Source organism: Neofelis nebulosa, chromosome 12 (assembly GCF_028018385.1).
Source record: "Neofelis nebulosa isolate mNeoNeb1 chromosome 12, mNeoNeb1.pri, whole genome shotgun sequence".
Taxonomy (NCBI): domain Eukaryota; kingdom Metazoa; phylum Chordata; class Mammalia; order Carnivora; family Felidae; genus Neofelis; species Neofelis nebulosa.
In genome coordinates, this window is record NC_080793.1 from 34,830,444 (window position 1) to 34,847,815 (window position 17,372).

General features: G+C 37.3%; 1 protein-coding gene across 5 annotated transcripts in view; it reads right to left on the reverse strand.

Annotated features, from left to right (window-relative positions):
• Positions 1–17,372, reverse strand: part of TDRD7 (tudor domain containing 7) — an 80,872-nt gene that overhangs the window by 51,953 nt on the left and 11,547 nt on the right. For 3 of the 5 annotated variants that reach the window (XM_058694826.1, XM_058694824.1, XM_058694825.1), the window contains 3 exons: positions 12,519–12,731; positions 9,387–9,528; positions 7,947–8,160 (listed from right to left, as the gene is read on the reverse strand). In XM_058694826.1, coding sequence (XP_058550809.1) covers positions 7,947–8,160; positions 9,387–9,528; positions 12,519–12,725 — 563 coding nt within the window. In that variant the 5' untranslated portion in view covers positions 12,726–12,731. Of the gene's footprint in view, positions 1–7,946; positions 8,161–9,386; positions 9,529–12,510; positions 12,732–17,372 lie in introns of those variants that run through there. The other 2 variants (XM_058694828.1, XM_058694829.1) reach the window with 2 other exon arrangements.

A 17,372-nucleotide genomic window follows, 5' to 3' on the forward strand; every position in this document is an offset into this window, starting at 1 on the left:
TGGAAATACAAAAATTAAATAAACTGAGGAAATATTGCCAACATATTACAAAGGGTCAACATCCTTAATTTATAAATTATTTTTACAAATGAGAAAGAAAAAAGAAAAAACCAACAGAAAGTTTGTACAAAGGGCAAAGACACGTAATTCATAAAAGATCTATAAATGGTCAAGTAAACATATGACAAAATTATAACCCCCTTAAGAATGAAAGTCAAAGAAATAGAAATTAAAATATAGGTGTATTTTTTCACCTTTTGGCATCAACTGAAAAAGTGGTGCCCAGTACTGGCAGGGGTACAAGTAAATAATCACTTCCATATGCTTCTAGAATATAATTGGTATAATCTGTGTAGAGCACAAATTAGTAATAGCTTTAGAATGTATACCCTCTTACCCTTTTCCTACCAATTTATTGTAAGGAACTAGTCGTGAATATATGCAAGGACTGTTCTACAAATATGTTTCATTGTAGAATTGCTTACAATAGTGGAAATAATTTATATTCAGCAATAGGAGGCTGGACAATGGATCTCCCTGACATTAAAAATGATAGTGTACTAGTATACTTAATCATGTGGGTTAACAATATATTATTACTTTTTAAAAAAAACTTTTTTAATGTTTATTTACTTTTGAGAGAGGGAGAGAGAGTGTGAGTCGGGGAGGGACAGAAGGAGACACAGAATCAGAAGCAGGCTCTAGGCTCCGAGCTGTCAGCACAGAGCCCGATGTGGGCTCGAACTCACAGACTGTGAGATCATGACCCGAGACAAAGTCGGACGCTTAACCGACGGAGTCACCCAGGTACCCCAATATATTACCTTTTAAAACAGGTTATAAAATAGTAAGATATAGCAAGAGCCCATTTGTATTTTTAAAAATTTATATATCCACAACTTTTAAATATTTACATTTATGTTTAAACGTTTTATATATCCACAGCTTTTAAATGTTTACATTTATGTTTGGATTAGAGGCAATTTTTTTAAGTTTATTTATTTATTTTGAGACAGAGAGAGAACATGAGCAAGGGAGGGGCACAGAGAGAGGGAGAGAGAGAATTCCAAGCTCAATCCCACAAACTGTGAGATCATGACCCGAACCGAGATCAAGAGTCCAATGCTTAACCAACTGAGCCACCCAGGTGCTCCGGATTAGAGGCAATTTTAAAAATTCCTTTTACTTCTTTACACTTTGCAAATTTTCTATGCCATACACATAGTATTTTTACAATCAGAGCCAAGCAATAAATGCATTTTAGAAAATACTTCCTACAAATATTTAGCACATACTAAACATACAACAGTTTTAAACATATGCAAAGAAGCAGAAACCAACAACAAATTCACATTTATTTAGCTTAATACTTGAAAGATGCCTTTTTAATCATAGTGCCTGTTGGTTAGTGCCAAACAGCCATTTGTTCCTATCCAAAGTCCATGATCTTACTCATTACAATATACACACAGTAATTTCTTCTCTCTTTCTAGGCCTAATGGAAATCTTGAACTTCAGTACCATATTTATCTGTGTTTTATGGATAAATACATTAAATACCTCATTTAGTAATCTTATCACTTTAATAAAAATACCATGGTTATATATTATATTATTTTATATATACACATTTCCTTCCCTCATATAAACCAGAGAAATCACAAATCAATCATATATCCTTACTCCTGACCCCTCTTTGTATTTTACTGGACACATGATAAACTTAGATTGATGCCTACAATATCAGAAAATATCAGCTATGTTATTTTTCTAGAACCCTTTCAGTTTGTTAACTGGCAGGCATGAATTCTTAACCAAAGATCCTGAGAAGGGGCTTCTGAGGTCCATGAATCTCTTGAATATACAAAGATGTATGTATATGTGTACACATATATTTTTCTGGGAAAATCATTTATACCTTTTATCAGCTTCCCAAAAGATTTGGTGACCCTCCAAATGTTAAGTTAATAATAGTTTTTATTACTTACTATTACTGCTCATGTATTTTATAAGTAGATAAAACAGCTTTTGCTCTTGTTCTATTTTTGGTAAGAGTAATTTTTTTGATTTTATAATTAAAAGGGATGCACATAATAGCTGCCACCAGGTGGTATTTAGATTCCTCTTAAAAGGATTCTTTCAATTTGTATTATGCTCTTTAAAAAAAGGTTTGATTAAGATGTTTTATGACATCTTTAACAGTTTATAGTTAAAGTAGTCTGTAACATAACCTATGTAAAGCAAGACAGCTGAAGACAGCTAGGTGTATAATTTTAGAAATTATTGTACAAGATATTCTACCATACGAAATTTGAAATTTTTACAGTGAAAGGCAGAAGATAAAAGGATATATTAATTCTCAAAACTAAAACCATAAAAATAAGGCTTTTGCTTTCCCTTTTTTAACTTTTTACACTTTTTAAACATTTTTTAAAGTTTTTATTTATTTATTTTTGAGAGACAGAGAGAGCGAGCAGGGGAGGGGCAGAAAGAGAGGGACAGAGAGGGAATCCCAAGCAAGCTACACACTGCCAACGCAGAGCCCGATGCGGGGCTCAAATTCATGAACCGTGAGATCATGACCTGAGCCAAAACCAAGAGCTGGATGCTTACCCGACTGAGCCACCCAGGTGCCCCTACACTTGATTCTTAAACAACATGAGTTTGAACTACACAGGTCCACCAGATGCATATTTTTTTGACAAACACAGTACAGTACTGTAAATGTATTTTCTCTTATGATTTCCTTAAAAATATTTTTTTTGCTCATTTTATTGTAAAAATACAATGCATAATACATATAATACACAAAATATGTGTTAACCTACTGTTTATATTATCAGTAAAGCTTTTGGTCAACAGTAGGCTATTAGCAGTCAAACTTGGGGGGGGGGCCTCAAAAGTTGTATGTGTATTTCTGACTGTGTGTGGGGTTAGCTCACCTAACTCCATGTTGATGGTGTTCAGGGTCAACTGTATTCTGAAATACTTTTAAGTTCATGGGGAGTTGCAAAAAATATACATAGAGGTCACATGCACCCTTCACCCAGTTTCCCCCAGTGGTAACATCTTTGTATAGTACATCGGCAGAACCAGGCAACTGACATTGGTATAATCCAGAACTTATTCAAACTTCACCAGTTTTACATGTATGCGCATGTGCATGTGTGTGTGTCTGTGTGCATGTGGTTCTGTGAAATTTTACCACATATATAGATCCTTGTAACCACCACTGTAATCAATAACTTATTGGTTATAATCATCAGACTATAATCATTATAATCACAACTGTCCCATCACAAGGCCCCTTCTTGCTATACCTTTATAGCCACACCCTTCCGACTTCCTAAAACCCTAACATTTGGCAAACACTTATCTGTTCTCCATCTCTACAATTTTGTCATTTCAAGAATGTTATATAAATAGAATCACACAGCATGTAACATTTTTGATACTGGCTTCTTTCACAGAGCAGAATTCCCTTGAAATCCACCAAAGTTGCTGTGTTATTAATAGTTTGTTCCTTTTTATTGCTAAGTATTCTGTGGTCTGAATGTACTACAGTCTGTTGAACCATTCACCTACTAAAGGACACTGGGGTTGTTTTCAGTTTGGGACTATTATGAATAAAGTTTCTATGAACATTTGTGTACAGGTTTTTATATGAATATAAGTTTTCATTTCTCTGGGATAAATGCCCAGGAGTGCAACTGCCGGGTCATGTGATAGCTGCATGTTTAGTTGCTTTTGTTTTTTAATGAAATTTCCCAAACTGTTTTCTAGAGTAGCTATTAATTTTACATTTTCAACAGCAATGTACGATTGATCCAGTTTCTCTGCATCCTTGCCAGCATTCAGTATTATCACTATTTTTTACTTTAGTCATTCTGATAGGTGTGTCATGATGATATCTCATTTTAATATGCGTTTTAATATGCGTTCCCATGATGGGTAATGAAGTTGAACATCTTTTCATGCATTTTTACATTTAAAGTAATTAAACTTACATTGAAAGTAATTAGTCAAACCCAACACCCCAAAAATCAAATAATCCAGTTAAGAATTGGCAGAAGACATGAATAGACATTTTTCCAAAGAAGACATCCAGATGGCTAACAGACACATGAAAAGATGCTCATCATCACTCATCATCAGGGAAATGCACATCAAAATCACAATGAGATACTGTCTCATACCCATCAGAATGGCGAAAATTAACAACACAGGAAACAACAGATGTCGATGAGAATGCTGTTAGTGGGAATGCAAACTGGCAGTTACTCTGGAAAATAGTATGGAGGTTCCTCAAAAAGTTAAAAATAGAACTACCCTACAACCCGCAATCTCACTACTAGGTATTTATCCAAAGGACACAAAAATACAGATTCGAAGTGGTACATGCACCCTGATGTTTACAGCAGCATTATCAACAATAGCCAAACTATGGAAAGAGCCCAAATGTCCATCAACTGAGGAATAGTTAAAGAAAAAGTGGTATAGGGGCGCCTGGGTGGCTCAGTTGGTTAAGCGTCTGACTTTGGCTCAGGTCATAATCTCACAGTTCGTGGGTTCAAGCTCTGCATCAGGCTCTGTGCTGACAGCTCAGAGCCTGGAACCTGCTTCAGATTCTGTGTCTCCCTCTCTCTCTGCCCCTCCCCTGTTTGATCACTCTGTATATCACTTTGTATAGCTTTCCTACTAGTTGGTTTAAGCATTCCAATATATATATACAACATCACATTCCATTGGTATCAACGTTTTACCACTTTAAGTGTACAAACCTTACTTCCTTTTAGGTCTCCTCTCCTCCCCCCAGTTTTGCAAATTTAATGAAGTTCTTTCTCTATATATGTTGAGCACTTATCAGATAGTGTTATAATTTTTGTTTCAACCTAGCATGATTTAAGAAACTCATAAGAAGGATAATCTTACATTTATACCTGTTTTTACCAGTTCTGCTCTTTCCTTTCTGAAATTCCAAGCCCATCTTATAGTATTTATTTTCTCTTGAGAGAACTTCCTTTAGCCACTCTTTAAGAGTAGGTCAACTAGTGACAAATTCTCTTAGTTTTCTTTCATCTGAGAATGTCTTTATTTCCCTTTCATTCCTGTTGTATATTTTTCCTGGATATAGAATTTATGGCTGACAGTTTTTTCTTTCAGCACAAGAAAAATGTGCTGCTTCCTTCCTTCAGGGTTCCTCCATGGTCATAGATGAGAAATCCACTGTCATTAAAACTGGTAATCCCCTATAAGTGATGTGTCATTTCCTGCTGTTTTTAAGATTTTTTGTCTTTAGTTTTCAGAAGTTTAATATGATGTGTCTTCATGTGGGTTTCTTGGATCTATCTTTTTTAGGATTCTCTGAACTCTTGAATCTGTAGGTTTATATTCTTAGCCAAATTTGAGAAGTTTTCAGCCATTTTGTGTTCAAATACTCTTTCAGCCCCACTCTTTCTCTTCTCCCAAGACATTGATAATACAAACGTTAGATCTTTTCTTATTTCCCCCCACAGATTCCTAAGGCTCTGCTAGGTGTTTTATTTCCAAAGGCCCCTCAGGCTTTGGTAGGTGTTCTTTTGTTTGTTTTGTTTTTGAAGGAAGTCTATTTACTCTGTTGGTCAGATTGTGTAATTTCTATTGCTCTAATCTTTGAGTTCATGGATTCTTCCCTCTGTCGTATTCATTCTGTTGTTGAGCTTACCCAGTGAGTTTTTTAGTTTGGTGTTCCATTTTTTTAATACTACAGTTTCCATTTCATTCTTTTTTATATGTTCTACTTCTTTGGTGAATTTTATTTTTTTTCCATTTTGCCCCCCAAATTCTTTTCATTTGCTCATTGAAGCATTTTAGGAGAGCTGCTGTAAAATTCTTGCCAGATAATTCCAACATCTGACTGATCTCGCTCTTGGCATTTGTCAACTGTCTTTTCTCATTCAAGTTGTCATTATCCTGGTTCTTAGTATAACAAGTGACTTTTTATTGTATCCTGGACATTTGGACATACGTTAGGAAACTATTAATCCAATTTAAAAGTCCTATTTTAGCAGGCAATCACCTGCTTAGGTTTAGCACACAGCTCCTGGCCCACATTTGTAGCTGTAGTTCCAATGATAACTGATTTTTCAGAGCCCTTATGGGCTAACTTAAATTTACTTGTTGCTGTTGGGGCTCCTTCTTGATCAGGTGCTGCCCACAGGAACAGAATGCACTCCCCTGGACCTAATGCTGCAGGTGAAAGAGGGTGAGAACACACTAGGCTGTAGGTCAGAAAGCACGATCTTGGGCCTGCTCTTTGGGCATCTTGGTGCTTGCACAGCCCCCTCTCAATCACTGCTGGTCCTACCCGGAGGAATGGAAGGCACTTACCTGGGTTGCCCATTGCCAGTAAGAGATGGGTAGGAGACACCAGACAATGTGGTAGAGAATGTTCTCCTGGGCCCACAATGCAGTATGTCTTGGTTTTGTTGTCATTTTATAGATTCAATTCAAAATGGGAACTTGAAATGGAGGCATGGAAGCAGAGGACACAGTGGTACCTCAGTCACATGCTGGCCCTAACTAGTGCTTTGGGTCAAGATCCAAGTTCTAACTATGTATTTTCTAGACCTTATCAAAATTATAACAACTAACCATAAATAGCACTAAATATATACCATTATAAAAAATTTTAAGTTAAAAAAAATACTTCTAAATATTCTAGTATAGTAGGGGGAGTGCTGGGGTGGGGGAGGTGTAGCTTTTACACAAAATGGAATATTTGAACACCGATTTAAAGGGATATAACATGGGGCGCCTGGTTGGCTCAGTCAGTTAAGTGTCTGACTTTTGATTTTGGCTCAGATCATGATCTCACGGTTTTGTGAATCCAAGCCCCACGTCGGGTTCTGTGCTGACAGTGCAGAGCCTGCTTGGGATTCTCTCTACCCCCACCCCCACCCCTTCCCCTGCTCATGTTTTCTCTCTCTCTCTCAAATAAACTTAAAAAAAATAATACAACAAAATTTGTTTTATAAAGGCACAAAAAGAATGAAAGAATGGGATACTCATTCATCTATATCAGGAGTTGGTAAATGTTTCCTGTAAAAGTGTCCACTAGTGTATCTTTTAGGTTTGGCAGGCCATAATGTCTCTGCACAACTACTTAACTGCAGTTGCGCAAAGGAAATCACAGACAATGATATAAACAAAGGGATGTGGCTTTGTTTCAATAAAACTTTATTTACACAAAACAGGCAATGGGCCAGATTTAGCCCGTGGGTCATAGTTTGCTGACCTGAATTACCTTACAAAAAGTATAAGATTTAAAGCCGAAAAGGAACTTTGAGGTCACCTAGTTTAACATTTTCATTCAACAAACCACAACAACAAACCACAGCCCTAAAAGATGAAATCATTTCACTTGTTCACCTGGCTAATAAATGGCAGCACTCAAACTAGAACCTGAAGGTTGTGTTAATATTGCCAGTCGGATATGCTGATGCATGGATGTGTGATTATAGATATAATCATATAATATATATATGTAATCTATATAATTATAGATATGATTATTGGAGCACAGTGGAATGTGCAAATCAAGAATGTTACTTAGAAGTTATAAAACTAATTATAAGAAAGGTTTTCAGAAAAAGTTGTAAGTTATCCTGAAATAGCATCTTAGAATAGCCTTCAAGAGCCTTTTCTTTTCCTGTGAGAGCTTTCAAAATGAATTTTACAAGGAGATATTACCAACAATGCAGAGAAAATATAAAATGAAGATACTCAGACAATGACATTCAGGTAGCCAGGAAGAGTGGATTTACTAGTAATGATGCATTTCTCTGCTACATGTGAACTTACATTAGGTAAAACAGAAAGTATTTCCTTCTTTTCCGGAATGCTTTTAACATTTATTATCATAGATTCACCAAACTTCTCCTTTTAGCCAGACAAAGCCCAAATACCTGTTGCTGGTAGACATGGTCACATGTCTCTGCACTGGAACGTCTTTGAATACTTCACTTCCAGCAGTTGTGTGTAACGTGTAAGGCGGCGTTTCAGCATCTGACTTAACTCCAAGAGAGTTTCCTCTGTCTCTTAGCAGTGTTGGATTAGGTTTTTTGCTGATAGAAAAATCTGAAGAAAATCCTGGTTGTCTGAGGGTTGCTTTTGGTTTTCCTGTGAAGTTAGGCATACATAATGGAATCAATTAGCTTCCCAAAAGCTTCATGTCACTATGCCACTCCCCCGTCCAGATGTTTTCTGGGAGTCTCTATTCTCAGAATAGTTTGTAAGAGCACGAGGAAGTTGCCACTATAGGGTTTGTCAGTAGGGGAAGTAGACATTGGTATTTAGCAGATGAGATTTCTTCAAAACGTAGCTTCATCTGCTAAATTAGCCAGTTACCTTCCCTCTCTACTCACCAACTAACACTTCAGTGGCAGCCACCCCACGTTGCTACAAATGTAGCACACTCAGCCATATCTCAGGCCTCCCATTTCTTCTCCATCAATTGAAATTCTTCCCCTCATTCAAGATCTGGGTTCAATCCCCCTTTGCCATGAAGCCCTAAATGGCCATTCTCCCATGACTGTTCTCTTGTCTAAAATGCTCATGGTGGCATTTGGGGGTCTACTCCTTCATATTATCATTGAACTATATCTTGAGAATTTAGTTTTAGAACTGATTAAAAGCTCTCTGAGGGGCGCCTGGGTGGCGCAGTCGGTTAAGCATCCGACTTCAGCCAGGTCACGATCTCGCGGTCCGTGAGTTCGAGCCCCGCGTCAGGCTCTGGGCTGATGGCTCGGAGCCTGGAGCCTGTTTCCGATTCTGTGTCTCCCTCTCTCTCTGCCCCTCCCCCGTTCATGCTCTGTCTCTCTCTGTCCCAAAAATAAATAAAAAAAGTGGAAAAAAAAAAAAAAAAAAAAAAAATTAAAAAAAAAAAAAAAAAAAAAAAGCTCTCTGAGATAATTGTTCAGTAAACACTGGCTAAGTTGCCTCTAACACCTTTGTGTACAATTCATGTTTTTCCAAAAATAGAGGATCTTAACATAAAAGACATGACTTGCTAAATAAGACATTAAATCATAGGTTCTTAGTTCATCCAACATTCTGGATGAGGCTTCCCCCGCTCAAAAACCTAAAAGAATAAAACAACACTTTGCCATAATAAGCTTAATTAAAACTGAATTATCTCACATTGTGTAATAACTTAGTGAGTCATGCTCATCATCTTCACTTAATTTCAAATGGAAATACAGTACTAGCTTTAAGATTTCCCTCTTGACATATGAATGCTAACAAATATAGGTGTTTATCATGAATACAAGCAATATTTCCATAATTCCATATGACAGTGTATTCATAGATAGGTTTAAAAATTTTAGCATGTGAAAAGACCTTACCTTCTAGAAAAAATGGCATAGTTTTCTTCACTCTCATCTGACAATTAACTTGCCGCCCAGTTTTCCTTTTAGAACTCCTCTGACGAGCCACAAGCTGAGCAATTCTTGCAGTTTCTGTGCAGGCCATGGCATAGCAGGTAATCTATTCACGAGAGGCAAGGTGAGAGGAGAAACATTTCTCAGATTCACTGCTGCCTAGAGGCCGATTTTTAAAAGTGGATCTTAGTGAGTTTACATGTTCCAACTCAAGCTGTATACAAATATTCACATCCCTCTCTCTTTTTGATACTGTTAGAGCAAAATTACATTCTATGAGACATCAAGAATAGTCTAGCACATTGAATGATCTCTCCTCAAATTGAAAATTTCATTTATTCCTTAAACAAGTATTCACTAAACATCTATAATGTGCTAGGTACTATGGGATTAACCAATGAACCAAAAGAAACCTGTGATCTGCACATATTATCTCATATAATCTGTGAGATATATTTTATTTCGAGTTTATACATGGGAGAACAGAGGCTCAGGGAAGTTAAGCAACCTTCCCGAGTGACACAGCTAGGTTATCTCTCTGAATCCAAAGTAGGTACTTGTAATCACTATTTTTCTTACCTCTCAAAGACAACCCAATCTTAATCTTGCCACTGAAACAGATTAGCTGGATGACTTGGGACAAAGCAGCTTAGCTCCCACATTGTAGTACACTCTCTCAGCTATAAAACAGGGCTTAGATCTAGGGTTTTCAAACTGTTCATTGGTGCCACCAGATTCCACGAAGGTAACTCTGGAGCCTCACAGTGGCAGTGCAGTGAGGGCACGGCAGGGCAAGCAGAGGCCCTGGACCCTGCAGCACCTGCTTAAAACACAGCAGCTCAGCTTTTCATCTTTTAAAAAAACTGGTGTGATATATGGGAGATTTTTTTTCCAGTGTGTAGAATACTGGGACTAGATAGTCTCTAAAGCCACCTCTAGTGTTAAAGGCTCTGGTTCTAAGTAGAAATCAAGAACAGGAAAGCAATGAGGCTTTACAAAAGCCAAGACATACTCCTATTCTTTGGCCCGGTATTTCTATTCCTGAAAATATATTACAAGAATATAACTGAAAAAAAAACTTTACATACCCAAATATGTGCAAGAGGGGTTATTTTAATTTTCAAAACCTGGTAACAGTCAAAATGTCCATAATAGGAGAACAGGGTTGAGTAAATTACAGCACAGTAACCATATGAGGCATTATTAATTCATGAGACATTTGATCATTCATATAGTCAAACACATATTTATTAAGAATTATCTGGTGCGCCTGGGTGGCGCAGTCGGTTAAGCGTCCGACTTCAGCCAGGTCACGATCTCGCGGTCCGTGAGTTCGAGCCCTGCGTCGGGCTCTGGGCTGATGGCTTGGAGCCTGGAGCCTGTTTCCGATTCTGTGTCTCCCTCTCTCTCTGCCCCTCCCCCGTTCATGCTCTGTCTCTCTCTGTCCCAAAAATAAATAAAAAACGTTGAAAAAAAAAAAAGAATTATCTGGAGTTAAAAAACAATCATCCATCCTCAAGAAACTTACGAAGAAAAAGAGAGACACAAAGAGACTAAATAGAAAGCATTATGTTAAATGCTATATTGGATGTATTACAAAGTGTCAAGTAGACAGAAAGGGGGGCTTAAATCTGTCTAGAAGAATCAGGGATATTGAAGCAAGTTTTATTATTAATATAGTATTTAATTAATTTAGACATGATCCTTATAAAAATTATTACACACAGGTGAACCTTCCCTTTGATCACTCTCCTGATCCTGCTCCCCTTTTCCCTCCTCCACCCACTGCCTTCCCCATGCCCCCAAACAGAACAACTATTACAAGTTTGGGTAAGAAATACCCCAGATCTGTTATATCTATTTACCTATGTAGAAATGAACCCAGAAGAATATGCTGTTTGGTAAGGTGGGTGCTTTTTGTCTTTTGGACAATGGTTTGTCCATATCTTTTATACCATATATTGGGGAGATACCAGGGGGTGAAAGTGCTGGGTCACAGGGTATGTGCAATAAAACATTTCATTGCTACCACCAAATTGCCATGCTCTATATAAAATATTCTTCCAGAGAAACTAAAAGATTTAAATAGTCTTATCATATTGGTGTGAAGGGTAGAACAGCCTAGAGGAAGAAGGGATTAAGGAGGACAAGGAGAATGGTAGGGAAGGCCCTGTAATAATCAAAGTGTTGGGGCGCTCAGTGGCTCAGTCAGTTAAGCATCTGATTCTTGATATCAGCTCAGGTCATGCTCTCACAGTTCGTGAGTTCGAGCCCCACATCAGGCTCTGCACTGACAGTGTGGAGTCTGCTTGGGATTCCCTCTCTCCCTCTTTCTCTTCCCCTCCCCTGCTCATACTCTCTCTCTCATAATAAATAAATAGATAATAAACTTAAAAAATATTTAAAAAAAATCAAAGTGCTGAATGATCCACTAGAGACTCAACTAGGGTCCAGATAGTAGGAACAGATAGGAATGAGGTCAAACAATGAGAATTTAAGAGTATCTATTAGCTCTGATAATCAGGAGGTCATTAGTGACCTGAGCAAAAACAGTTGTAGCAGGTGTATAATGCATGGGTGCTGACACCTGGCATTTAGGTCTCCAGTACACTTATTTTGCTTGAATGCTAATGACTGGGTAAACTTTAAATTTTTTCATCTATAGTGACTAGAGTCTAAGTTTTACATCAAAAAGAGTCTGAGGGATATAACAAAAGACATCAGAATTTAGGCTGTGTCTTGGATGCTTTCTATCACTAACAATCTCAAACCACTTAGCTAGTACTTTTCACTTTGACTTCTGTCCTAGTTAGGAGATTAGAAGTGCCAGGCAGGCAATTAAGAATTGGCCTGACTCTTGGGGCGCCTGAGTGGCTCAGTTGGTTGAGCGTCCTACTTCGATCTCGCAGTTGACGAGTTCGAGCCCCATGTCGGGCTCTGTGCTGACAGCTCAGAACCTGGAGCCTACTTCGGATTCTATGTCTCCCTTTCCCTCTGCCCCACCCCCACTCATGGTCTGTCTCTGTCTCAAAAATAAACATTAGAAAAAAAAAAAAGAATTGGTTTGACTCTTGACATGCACAATTACCTTCTTACCTCTCCAGATCTACTAGTCTCTATCCTCACAACTGCTGGCACACTTCTCAAATAGGCTTCTAGTGTTGGGTAACCTAACTGCTTAAAGGGAATCCAGTCTCCAGTCAAGGATCTGTACTCTCCTTGGAGGCGGGGTAATACTATTCCGTTCTTATGAGACTGCAGAACAGCTCGTAGCATTTTTGAAACCAGATCTGCTTCCAGCATCTTCACCTGTAAGAACACAATAGAAGGTTTCTATAATATGATTTATTAGTCTATGAACTCATTCGAAGTTGTTAGGTTATCCCATCAATTGTTACTGAATACTTTCAATGCTGTTACAATATAGGGAGATTACTATGGTGGAGAAAAGCACAGAATACTATGAGAACACAGGGCAAGTCCAAGATGCACAAAGACTAATCTGGGGAGGGAAGATATCAGGGAAACATTCCCAGAGGGAATAAAGTTAAGGAGGTCTGAATGGAATCCTGAAGGACAGGAAGGAATCAGCCAGGCAAGGAGGAAAAGGGTGTGTGGTGGGGTGAGGATGGGGAGAGGTATCAGCCTCAAGTAAAGGGAAGAGAAAGTTCAAAGGGCACAGAGGTCAGAGGGAAATAGATGGTTGATTCTGAGGAGTTCCAGGCAGTTAAGTGGCTGGACATGATTGAATGAAGACTCTAAGATTGTAAGTTGAGGACTGAAAGACGAGGATAAAAGAGGTGGGAAGAGGTGGGAAGAGGCAGACTCAGAAGAGACCCCTATATTATGTTTACATGGGTGCATTTTTTGCCACACATAATGTGGGGACTTAGAAGAATTTTAAATAGGGGAATAAAGTGATCAGCTTTGCATTTTAGAAAGATAACTCTTCAGTAGTGGAGAAGACAAACGGGAAGGAGAAAGACTAATGAGTTTGTAAGAACCCTTGAAAATATGGAGGACTTAAAAACAGGAAGTTGGGAATAAACAAAAAATCAATTTGAGAAGTAATTAGGAGGTAGAATCAACAGAAATTGATTAACTGGTTTGGATTATGAGGGAGTTTCCAAGTTTCTGGCTCAGAAACACAGCAGACAGTAATGACCCACATTGAGATGGGGTAGAGCCAAGTTTGCAAGAGAAGAAAAGAGTGAATTCATCTGGGACATATGGAGGCTGGGATGCATACAGGGCAGCCACACAGATATATTCATGAGGAACTCAGGTTAGAGGTCTGAACTGGGGATTTGTTGACCTTTAGCATATATATGGTATTTGGTGCCCAGGGAGTCAAAAATAAAGTTAAGGATGGACCTCTGTGGAAGGCTGTCATTAAGGGATAGGCAAGACAAAGAAGAACCTATGAAAGAGTAACCAGAGATAGAAGTAGAAAAGGCAGAACTGGTGTCATATAAACAAAAAGAGGAAAGAACCAAGAAGAATAGTATATTCAAAAGCGTCATACCCAGCAGTCAAGTGAGAGAAAAATGAATTTTGGTGCCTTGGAAACCTGTGGGGGCCCTGGCTAAGGATCTTCAATAGTCAGTAATTGGCCTTTTTAAGGATTAACCACTCATATTTTCTCTGGACTGATAGTAAATAGAATGGTGATACATTCAGAGAATGGCATTCAAGAAACCAGGAAAAGCAGACTTAGAAAGGTAAGCCATGGACAACTAGTTAATTCCTCCTTCAACAGTGTTATCCAACAGAATTTTGTGCTGATGGAAATGTTTTACACCTGCACTGTTCAATACACGTGGTGACTGAGCACTTGAAATGTGGCCAGTATGACTGAGGACCTGAATTTTAAACTTAATTGGAATTAAATGTGGCTAGTGGACACTAAATTGGACAGCACAGAATTCTAGACAGTCTCATTCTTTCTCTGGTTTAGAAAACAAAAAGGAGAAGGGCACCTGGGTGGCTCAGTCAGTTAAGTGTCTGACTCTTGATTATGGCTCAGGTCACGATCTCATGGTCTGTCAGATCGAGCCCCACACTGGTCTCTGTGCCGACAGTGAGGAGCCTGCTTGGGACTCTCTTTCTCCCTCTTTCTCTGCCCCTCCCCTGTGCATATGCTCACTCGCTCTTGCTCTCTCTCTCTCTCTCAAAATAAATAGATAAATTAAAAAAAAACAAACCAAAAAGGAGGCATAGCATACAACTCTAGCAATTTCCTCATCTGTCCATTTTAAAAAGGAGGGAAGATATCAGCTCATTTGTGAGTGCTCTTAATAATAAATATGATACTCAAATGACAGTGAGGTTAAATGGCAAATATCCTAAGTACTCATTATGTACTTCCCTCCATTAAACATCAACTCTTTTAGAACTGTCACCACCAGCACCAAGATTGAATTAATACTATGTATATATACACAATGTGTAGTATAATATTATTTGAAAGGGGAATGTGATAAAGACATGTATCATAAACCTTATGGCAACCACCACAAATGCTTTAAAGAGATATAATTAATAAGCCATTAGTAAATATAAAACAGGATAAAAAATTCAATCAAAAAGCAATTAGATGTACAACTGAAACTAACACTGCATGTTAACTACACTGGAATTAAAAAAAAAAAAGCAATTAGGAGTAAAAAAAAAATTGGGCAAAAAAAGGGTGGGGGGGACAGAAAAGAGATAACATCTAGCAAAATGGTAGATTTAAAGTCAACCACAGCAATAATTACATTAAATGTAAATGATGAAAATATCTCAATAAAAATTTAGGATCAGTAGAGTGGATATAAAAGACTTACCTATATACTATGTACAAGAAATTTATTTTAAATACAAACACATAGATTCAAAGTAAAAAGAAAAAGATATGACATCCAAATACATGATTAATTAATACTAGAACAAGGAATATCACCTGGGATTAAGAGGGACATTACATAATTAAGGAGTTAATTCATCGGGGAGATATAACAATCCTAAATGTGACTGCACCAAATATCAGTGCTTCAAAACACATGAAGCAGAAACCAATAGAGCTGAAAGAATAAATATATCCATGATTATTTGGAAAATTCAAAACTCCTTTCTCACTAATTGGTAGAACCAGTAAGCAAAAAAAAAAATCAGTAAGGATATAGAAGAGGTTAATAACAATATCAACCACACTGACCTAAGTGATATCCATAAAATATTCTACCCCAACAGTAGTAGTGGAATATACATTCTTTTCAAGAGCACGTGGGACATTCACCAAAACAGAATATATTCTTGGACTTAATACAATCCTTGACCAATTTAGAATATTAGAATAATTGAAATTATACAAAGAGTATCCTGTGACTAGAAAAAATTAAATTAGGTATCAGTAACAGAAAGATACGTGGACAATCCCCATGTATTTGCAAATTTAATGACATACCTCTAAAACAAAGGTCAGAAAGGAAGCCTCCTTCAGAACAAAACATCAGAAAATATTTTTAAATAAATGAAAATACATTGTACAAAAGTTTACTAGGTGCAGTTAAAACAATATCTAGAGGGAAATTTGCAGCATTATATGCTTATGTTGGAAAAGAAGGTCCCAATTCAGTGATCTAACCTACTACCTTGAGAAAAGAGAGCACATTATACCAAAAGTAGAAGAAAGGAAGGAATAAAAAATGAGACCAAAATCAATATTGAAATGATGAAAGATTAGTAATGAAATAGAAAAGGTAAAGAAAAAAAATTATGAAACCAAAACTAGTGTTTTTTTTTAATTTTTTTAACATTTTTATTTATTTTTGAGACAGAGAGAGACAGAGCATGAACGGGGGAGGGTCAGAGAGAGAGGGAGACACAGAATCTGAAACAGGCTCCAGGCTCTGAGCGGTCAGCACAGAGCCTGATGCGGGGCTCGAACTCACAGACTGCGAGATCATGACCTGAGCCGAAGTCAGACACTTAACCGACTGAGCCACCCAGGCGCCCCTTGAAAACATCAATAAAATTGACAAACTTCCAGGTAGATTAATCAAGGAAAAAAAAAAGAGAACACAGGAATTATTAATAATGAGATTAAAGAAGGGGCCATCAATATAGATCCTATAGACATTAAAAAGAGAATATTATGAATTTATGCCAATAAATTTGGTCAATTGGAAGAAATGGAGTAAATTCACTGAAAGACACAAATTCCAAAGCTCACTCAAGAAAAAACAGATAACCTTAATATCTTTGTATCTACTAGAGAAGTTGAATTTGTAGTTAAAAACCTTCACACAAGGAAAACTCAACCCCATATGGCGTTATTGCCAATTCTACCAAAAACTTTAAGAAAAAATAATAACACTTCTACACAAACTCTTCCAAAAAACATAGGAAGGGAATACTTCTAAATCTATTTTTCAAGGCCAGCACTATGCTGACATCAAAACGAGACAGAGACATTACAAGAAAAGCACAGACCAATATCCCTCATTAACATAAATGCAAAAATTTCCAGCAAAATATTAACAAATCAAATCCAACAATATGTAAGAAGGATAACACACCATGATCAACTATAGTTTACTCTAGGAATACAAGACTGATTCAACATTCAAAGATCAACCAATGTAATGGACTACAATCAAGAGACTACAGGAGAAAATCCCCATGGTATCAATAGGTAAAGAAAAGACATTTGACAAAGTTCAAAATCATTTATGATAAAAACTCTCAGAAAATAAGAATAGAAGGAGACCTCCTTAACCTGATAAAGAATATCTGTGCAAAACCCACAGCTAACATCATATGTAATGGAAAAAATGAATGCTTTCTCCCTAAGATTGGAACAGGGCAAGAATGTTCACTCTCTTCATCCCTATTCATTTATCACACTGGAGAGCCTAGCCAGTGCAAAAAGACTGATTTTAAGACTATAAAAGTATATTAATCAAA